General features: G+C 32.4%; 1 protein-coding gene and 1 pseudogene across 1 annotated transcript; one reads left to right on the top strand and one right to left on the bottom strand.

The window, feature by feature from the left end:
• Positions 1-4,691: 4,691 nt before the first annotated feature.
• LOC131627896 (peroxidase 16-like) lies at positions 4,692-6,339 on the top strand. Its single transcript, XM_058898748.1, has 4 exons — positions 4,692-4,942; positions 5,094-5,291; positions 5,446-5,611; positions 5,715-6,339. The coding sequence occupies exons 1-4, from the start codon at positions 4,733-4,735 to the stop codon at positions 6,119-6,121; spliced, it is 981 nt and encodes a 326-aa protein (XP_058754731.1). The 5' UTR covers positions 4,692-4,732; the 3' UTR covers positions 6,122-6,339.
• Positions 6,340-6,455: 116 nt separating this feature from the next.
• Positions 6,456-7,790, bottom strand: LOC131627899 (uncharacterized; annotated as a pseudogene).
• Positions 7,791-9,398: the final 1,608 nt, after the last annotated feature.

The raw sequence follows: 9,398 nt of genomic DNA on the forward strand, positions 1-9,398 counted from the left end.
ATGAGAGAGATAGTCAAGCTTATTTCCCTGTACTTGAGCCAAAATATTTTGAAATATGATGGGCAAATTTTGGGGTATGACACATATTGACACGCCTCGGTCGAACTCGTAGCTCCAGTTATGGTCTACATAGTGATAAAGTATCAAAATACAGCTTTTTCCAAAAATAAATAAATTAATAAATGCTTTTTTGTTGATTTTTAGGGTCGCAAGCATAAGTAATTTCTCCATTCTCTTGACTAAAGATTCATTGTGTGATGTGTGTGACTTTTTTTGCATTCTTAGTATTATAAGTTGGACTTAATTCTAAATTGTGCATTATTTGTGGCAGATAATTACCCTTGGTGAGAGTTTGAGCCTTATAATGGATGAAATACAAACTTCTATTTCTGTTTCTTTCTTTTGTGATTTCACTCATATTTGAGCCTTACATGTGCACACTGATATGATAGACATTTTTTAGCCACTTAACCAAAAAACGTCAACCTTAAAATTATCAACCTTAAAACAATATTATGACTATATTTAAGGAGATGCATGAGTCTTGTTTGAAGTTGTGTAGGGTTGAATTAATATATTTGTGATATTTCAAAAGTCGGTAGAAAAGAAAAAAATAGAAAAAGAAAGAAGAAAGAAAATTCATATTACTATCGTATTTCTTATTGAAAAAAGATAAAGAAAAGAGAAGAGAAAATAGTTGTGAATCAGTTGTTGGAAAGTAGAGAAAAATGTCGATTAGTTCAACTCCCGCAGTTCCTTTCAATTCTCTTTTGTCCCTTTAAATCTTAGCCTAATACTCCTTAGGATTTATCTCACCATTACCTTAGCCATGTTACAACTTGAATAAAACCCTGTTGATCTTTGTATGCATGTATTTCAAGGGCGAATATTAGAGTCATTTCAAGTTTATGGTAGTGTTAACTTTTACGATGTACTTTGAGTGTACACAAATAACCTAAACACTTTAGTGTTAAGAGAATTTTTATATCTTGTGAGGATTTTGCCACTTATGAATATTCTTTGATAAATTATCCTCTTACTTACATTGATTGTCACAAAAAGTTACTCACTAATGTCATATCTCTTGAATCTTAGAATGAGAGTTTTGCCTATCTCGATGTTGGTCCCAAAAATCTTTGAAATTGCATGTTCTATTTTTGTTTTCATTTTTTTGTTTCTTATTCTGTTTTAAATTTTGAAATTAGAATTTTGCTTAGAGTGCAAAAGTTCAAAAGTGAGACAATTTGGTCAATGTATTTTAATACACTCTCCTTTACCTTGTGTAAGGACAATTCTACAACTTCTCATTAATATCATTGCTTTAATATGTTTCTAAATTTAAGTTTAAATTTCTATTTTATTTTATTTTTTGTGGTTTATTTTTGAAATAAGATTTGGTACTCTTTCACCATGCAAAATTGTTTCGAGCGCACGATAAATTGTTTACATGAGCTGATTTATTAATTACTCTACGCTCTAATGTATTTTGAAATATTAATTTTAGATACTAATCCCTCCGTTTTTTATTATAAGTCGTTTTAGACTTTTCACACAGTTTAAGAAAAATAATAATTGTTGTATGAAAATGAGAAATTATGAAGGTTTTTACAAAATTATCCTTCATTAATGACATATGGAAGATAAATTTATATAATTGAAATGAGAGAGAATAATAAATATTTAAGAATATAATAGAAAAAGTAGCATTAATTATTCATTGGAATTGTAAAGCGACTTATATTTAAATACAAATATTTTTTCCAAAACGACTTATAATAAAAAACGGAGGAAATATTATTTAAGTCTTTAATTATAAGACCCTCTTGAATTTTTTTTGTCTATTTTTATAAGACCCTATTCAACTTTTAAAGTGCATTAGTTATTTTTTTATAAATACATCACTAATTATATTACATTTTTTTTTTGCAATAATAAATGAATTTAATTGAAATACACTCACAGGGTAACGATTTTTTACAATCACAACTATTGATAAATATAAAATGTTTGACTTTTATTTTAACTTCTTTTAAAATAAGACAATTAGATATTCATGATGTAATGATTGTGTAAATTTTTTTACACTTGATAGTGTATATCAATTAAACTCATAATAAATACACATGCATGAAAGTTAATTATTTCTATCTTCTAAAAATAAGTTTGTAAAATTGTACTAATAGTCCATAAATTTAATACTCTAACCAACTTTTTTTAATTAACAATAATTTTGTTTACATATTAAACTTTAGTAATTTATAGTTTAATCATATTGGACAGTAGAAAGACAAACGAAACGCTCTAAGAAATGATTGAAGGGCTCTTCTGTTGCACATTTCAAATAACTTTTTTGAACATGGGGAAAGCACATGCATGCAATGTATAAGGTTTAAATTAGTATATAGTTGTTGACTCATATCCTTGAATTTTGATTTGATTCTAAAACAACACACAACTCGTAGGATAACAAATTGATGCTGGGGATATTATGAGTCAAGCGCAAGTCATGGTGAATACTGAATACAATATGGAATTAATTACATTTACATGAGGTGGTTTTTAATCTTATTGTTGCCTTCCTGTCAACTCTCATCTTGCATGTGCATGGATACAATAATATTCTAATCACTAATTATAATAACAACAACATTTGGTAAGAAAAACAACATCCTCAAGAAAAAAAAAAAACTTATTTATCATTTATATGAAATAAATAAACTGAAAATCATGTTGAGAAAGGAGTTTGACATGAAAGACTCAGGTAAAAGGTGTTAAACAAGTTTGACATGAATAATTTGAAGGCTGTGAGTACTCTATTAATGAATCACTTTAAGATCTCATTAGATCAATGTCCAAAGATAGATGTAGAAACTGAGTAAATGTCAACGGTTCCTTATGCTAGCATTGTTGGTTGTTTAATGTATGATATGATATGCACTAGATCAGATTTGACACAAGTTGTAATTCAAATTGGTAAGTTTATGTCCTAATCAGAAAACTATCATTGGAAAGCAGTCAAATGGATTTTCTGATACTTAAAGGGTACCACGAGTTATATGCTTTCATGTTTAGCAGTGAACATGTAGATCCTTCAGTTGTGGAATATGCTGATTAAGACTATACTGATGATATGGATGATAGAAGGTCTACACTAAGATATGTCTTTACTATAGCAGGATGACCTATTTGTTGGAAATCTCCAATTTAATCCATAGTTGCCATGTTAACAACTGAAACAGAGTACATGACAACGAGCGAAGTTGCCAAAGAAGCCTTATGACTTATATGATTTGTGAGAGAATTGGGTATCGAGAAAGGTGGAGTTTGGTTGCATTGTGATAATCAGAATGCCATTTACTTGACAAACAATCAAGTGTATCATGTCAGGACCAAATATATTGATGTGAGGTTTCATATGACCAGAGAGTTATTTTCATATGTACATATATTAAATAAAAAATTTCTACTTCAGAAAATGCAACTGTATATTGAACTTGTCACTCATCAATGACAAGTTCATGCATTACTTAAGCTTGTTACATATATTTCTTAGTGTTAAGCAGCATGAGTAATTCCTCGGTTGCCATGATAAATCGTTATTTAGTAAGTCTTTGATATTCGCTAAAGTGGATATTGTTGATTATAACTCATATTGTGAAGATTATAATAGGTATTGTTGGGTATAATTGATATTGTGGAGATTATTATGGGCAAATATAATTGTTTGTTGTGGGTAACTAGAGATTAAGATTTAAGTAAACCGAACCCTAGTATTATATATGGCTTGTAAAACTATAACCCTAATTCAAGATCAAAATAAAGGGAGATATAGTTACTTTATAATCGCAGAAATAGACACCATTGACCGAATTGTATTAACAAAGATCGATTGCATTCATTGTCTTTTATTTTTATTTATCTTTAATCTTCTAAACTGGTTATATTAAATGATGTACTAACACAATATTTTTATATTACTTCACAAGATCAATACTCATGAACCCTTCAGTTCAACTTTTTAAAAGTGTAGATTAAGAAGCTCTTTATTGGGGTTGGTGTAACTCAACTCAACCCAACCTACAAACACCCCCCTAAAAATAAATCAAACAAGTCCTTAAAGAGATGTGTTATTTTGACACAAATTTGACATCAAATTTTAACAATGACTTATATCGTTAAGACAATTCAAATATAAACATGGTATTGAGAGAGTTGTTGGTATACAAGAGTTTCAAATCATAAACTAAGTTTGCTTTGGTTGTCATGAACATGCTTATCCCATTATTATATTACTAATTCATATACACATATCATAATATACTCCAATAGTAAACTCTAGCTGCCCAAGCAATCCTTGTAAACAATTTAGATGCTTCACGCCACTTTATTACTATATACTATCCTAAAACAGTCTTCAATTTTTAAAGTCTTCTTTTCTTGGTGTCAACAATGTAACCTCAATCATCCTCATGACACATACTCTTAGCCAGTCTGTACATGTAACACACCTTTGTTTTATTCTCATCAATCAATTATTCTCCAATTATGCTCCTTAAAAAGTGCACCCCTTTTCATTTTCTATTAACTACTTAACTTCATGTCAACTATATTATTCTATTCCATAAGCTACCTCAAATTGGTGTCATGTCATGTTAACTAACTATATATAAATAACTAACTAGTCTCATAAATGTTGCAAACAACAATTGTAGTATCAAAACAGTTACTAATAATGGAAGCTCCAAGATTTGTCTTCTTGTCTTTGCTTCTTCTTCTCCTCACAGCTTCAATAAGCTCAGCTCAACTCACTCGTGGCTTCTATAACAATGTATGTCCCAATGTTGAACAAGTGGTTCGCGCTGCCGTGACTCAGAAGTTTCAGCAAACTTTTGTGACTGCTCCCGCCACTCTTAGACTCTTCTTCCATGATTGCTTTGTCAGGGTATGTGTGTAATTTATTAGTACTATTTTACTTTTTAGATTCATTGAATAATCAGTGTATCTGATTTATTATATAGACCAAATATATTGATTAAGAACCAGAAGAAGTATTTAAGCCTGATAAGTAAGGAAATACTTGTAACTTGTAACAGGGTTGTGATGCTTCGGTTTTGATTCAATCTCCAATTAATAAAGCAGAGAAGGATCATCCTGATGATATCTCACTAGCCGGGGATGGCTTTGACACGGTTATTAAGGCCAAGGCGGCTGTTGACAAGGATCCTAAGTGCCGAAACAAAGTCTCTTGTGCTGATATCCTCGCTCTCGCTACAAGGGATGTGGTCAATTTGGTACATTCATTTTCTTCACTTTTTTTTTTTTGTTTAAATTCCATTTAACCTCGGGTCCTTCTTCGGGCGAAGAGGATAGAATTTTAGTACTTTCACCCTAATTACCTGCGTATATGCAAATGACTTGATACTAAAGGTATTGTCAATAATGTAGGCAGGGGGTCCATTTTACAATGTCGATTTAGGAAGGCGCGATGGAAGAATATCTACTTTGGCCGGTGTTCAACACAATCTTCCTGGCCCTAATTTCAAATTGGATCAACTCAACACCATGTTTAATCAACACGGTCTCTCTCAAACCGATATGATTGCATTATCAGGTACGAAAAAATTGATGTGTTATATGTTTAGACCATCAGGTCTAACGTGTATGAGTGTTGTATGTAAACTTTGTGATACTGAAGTTCGATTATGTATGTTTAGGTGCGCATACGATTGGATTCTCTCACTGCAACCGCTTCTCAAACCGAATCTACAGATTCAGCCAAACAACGAGAATCGATCCATCATTGAATTTACAATATGCTTTACAGCTTAGGCAAATGTGTCCATTGAATGTTGATCCTAGAATTGCCATTAACATGGATCCTATCTCACCTAGAAAGTTTGACAATCAATACTTCAAGAATCTCCAACAAGGAAAAGGACTATTCACTTCTGATCAAGTGTTGTTCACAGATTCAAGGTCAAAGGCTACAGTTAATCTTTTTGCATCCAATGAAAAAGCTTTTCAAACTGCTTTTATTGATGCTATTACTAAGTTGGGAAAGGTTGGTGTTAAAACTGGTAATCAAGGTGAGATTAGGATTGATTGCTCCAAGGCCAACTAGAAAAACTACTTATATGACATCATTGTCGGATTTCGATTCTCTGCATTAATAAAAGCGCGCAGTTGTTCGGAATAGTCAATCTCAAACATTGGTTTGAGATTGTTCGGTTTATATTACAAGCTTATTCAATTTATTTTAAATCAGATGGTCGAGATCAGTAACAACGGAGTCAATTTCCATCATTATTAGTTCTTTTGAGGGTTTATGAGTTTTGTATATTTTGTAATTCATTGTTCTATTAATAATTGATGATTGAGTTCTTCAAGTTACAACTTACAATTAGATCATCACATTGAATTAATGCATCTAGTTTAAGTTCAATTAAATAAGCTGAAAAGAACTTATGGACATATTATAAACAGTTTGTATAAGGTTTTTTAAACAATCTCACTACACTAATGTTTATATCCGCAAATAAGTTAATCTAGTAATGTGAATGCACGAACCATCTAAATTCACTGGTTCATGTTTGACCTAACTCAGCTATACAAAACCGACTTATAAGGTGAGGATTACTGCCACATGCAAACACATGTTTAGGCCATATACGTAAGACTCTCGCACTTTCTCACGTCCAAGACTGAACATCTGAAAGGTAGAAATAAATGAAAGGCGACCCTATAGCAAAAGCCTGATAACACCCGATAATAGGTGGCCCAACGGATTTTAAACATGACTCTGATACCATGTTACAACAATTACATAGAAACAAACAAGTTAATAAACTGCTATTTAAGCTGTAAACCTTGAGTAACTGTCACACTGTTGCTTGCTCCTGATAGGGGTTTGTGTGTCACTGCATTCTCCTAATTGAAGTTTCATATTAGTATTCTTAACCTTGCTACCTCCTATGCTTAATGTTAAATCCACTTCCATTTCTTCATTACAATTCTGAAATGCAGCAGTGTAGGAACTAGTCCCTACCTCACTTTTATCAATACCAAATGATGATCCAATCAAAGTGTTTTCCACAGCAGGCTTTTCAAGATCAAAACCTCTTATGTCCTTCATTGGACTCAAAAAATTTTGTTGTCTAATTTTGTTTTTGAGTTCATTCATCAGCATCTTCTGCACATTGTATATTCGGTGTAGTTCTCTTACCTGCATATTCCAAATCTCATGAATGATTGCAATTTAGGACCATTAGTCCAGTTCATGAAGAAAAATCGAATCATGTGCATGTTGAGGATATATACCTGGTGTTTGAAGATATCTTCATGCATCTGCATTGTCCTTTTGATGGATTCTATATTGTTTCTGTCAAGCTGCTTCTTATCCATGATGGAACCTTGCAGTTTATTGATTCCAGTCCTGTGATGATGACCACCCTTTCTTCTGATGATAATGCTCCCACACATTCACTCCACCCAAAGTTAACTTGTTGCTCCCTACCAAGGTTGTAAAAAACTGTCTGTTACCGCGAAAACGGTTGCATACTGTTATTCACTGTTTTTATGATAATGAACAAATTGTGATTAATTCACACCGCGACAACCACGTTTACGCGACCACGGCCGTTTTAAATAACGGAATCAAGATGCTACACCTTAAGACATGCACCATATATGCTAGGAAACTTCAAATAAACAAAAAAGTATGTATTCTGTAGGTTTAATTCATACCTGTAATATGAAGTAGCAGAATTATAGATATCTCTGGTGAAAGTCATTGAACATCTTCTTACTCATGCAACCATTTTCACACTTAAGTCTAATACTAATATTATTACAAGTGGAAAATTCTCTCATGATGGATCAACCCAACAAGCTAGAGAATCCTGAGGAAGATAGTTCATAGAAAGAAACTAAGAAACAAGACAGGAAAGAAAATATAATTATGAGGTTTGACAGGCTGTGAAGGAAGGAGGCAAGAAAAAGATGAAGTTTTGCAATGGAAGTGTTGATATATTATAATACGAATATATTTTGTATTAAACATGTGTTTATAGTATAGTTGATTTATATTTTGAATAAATGTTGTTGCTTAACTGTAATACTGTGGAAAAGGATAGGAGAGGGACCACCATTGAGTATATGATAATGAAGAGATAAAATAAGAGTCATGACATTGAAGCAATGTAGGACAGGGAACAGGATATTTCAGACAAGTATTCAGATTTGATCACCATATGAAAGTTACTGCTTTATCTACTTTGGTTTGTTTTTGGAAATTCAACTATTGGAATTTTATTCTTGTTTCCGTACATGCAGCACAACAATTATACCAATAATAATATTTGGTGTCTCTGTATGTGTCGGACATCATACTCGTTCGGAGTAGTTTTTAAAAATTGAATCAAACTACTAGCTCCGCTAGGAAACCAGAAATGTTTGGTGAAAGGATGAAGTGGAATCTTGTTGCAGCGGAGCAAATCTCTGATGTGATGGCACAGAGGCGGACCTGCAAGATTAGCAATGTAACATTCAAGTCAGTAAAAGAATGAGGAATAAAGTAAGTTATTATTCAGAGAATACCTCAGGTATTGCGTGGATGCCTTATATACGAGGAGTGGTTATGGACGTTCCTTTCTTTTCAGTGTGGAATGTGGGGGTCATCTGATGACATCTAACGATAAGCACTAGTCCGTGGCGTGGATCCAATGTGTGGCTCCAAAGCAGGGTTATAACGTTGCTTTTAGAGTCATCTCACGTTTTTAGAAACCACGTATAGATTAACGTAGTTTAACTATAAAAAAAAAATAGTGAGTTTATTTAACCACAATTTTACCGGACAAACATTTTATGAGTCATATTTAACCAAGGTTTAATGCTTTAGTGAAGTGACTTTAGACTCATGATTTGGCCTCCTCTATTTTGTGTTTGTGACCGACCCAAAACACTACTAGAATAGTTTAGTTCAGGAACCACAAACACCTATGCTCAATACTACTATAACTTTTTTTGGTCAAGTTGATGTAATCACTAGATTTGGAGATGGGATATAGCATGATTAATTAAAGAACAACTCCAAGATATCATCCAACTTTCATTGTCTTGTTAAGATGGGATATTGAAGAAATTGCACGCTTTGTAGCCTAACAAAGGCACAAGCCGTAAAGAAACTAGACCCACTCAATCCGTGCATTACACTGCATGTGCTTTTAATTTCTACTCTCTTTTCTTATTATATTCATCCAAAGATTCCTTTCTCACCACATAAATCCAAACTCACTCTTAAACCTTATTATAACCCCCTAATTAATGTTTTATTCGCTTGTTTTTGTCTCTTCAATTGTTTCACAATCCTTATAGCTTTTAAGTCTTGTCTGTTTCTTAAC

This window comes from Vicia villosa, unplaced genomic scaffold (genome assembly GCF_029867415.1).
Source record: "Vicia villosa cultivar HV-30 ecotype Madison, WI unplaced genomic scaffold, Vvil1.0 ctg.000412F_1_1_2_unsc, whole genome shotgun sequence".
In the NCBI taxonomy this organism is placed as follows: domain Eukaryota; kingdom Viridiplantae; phylum Streptophyta; class Magnoliopsida; order Fabales; family Fabaceae; genus Vicia; species Vicia villosa.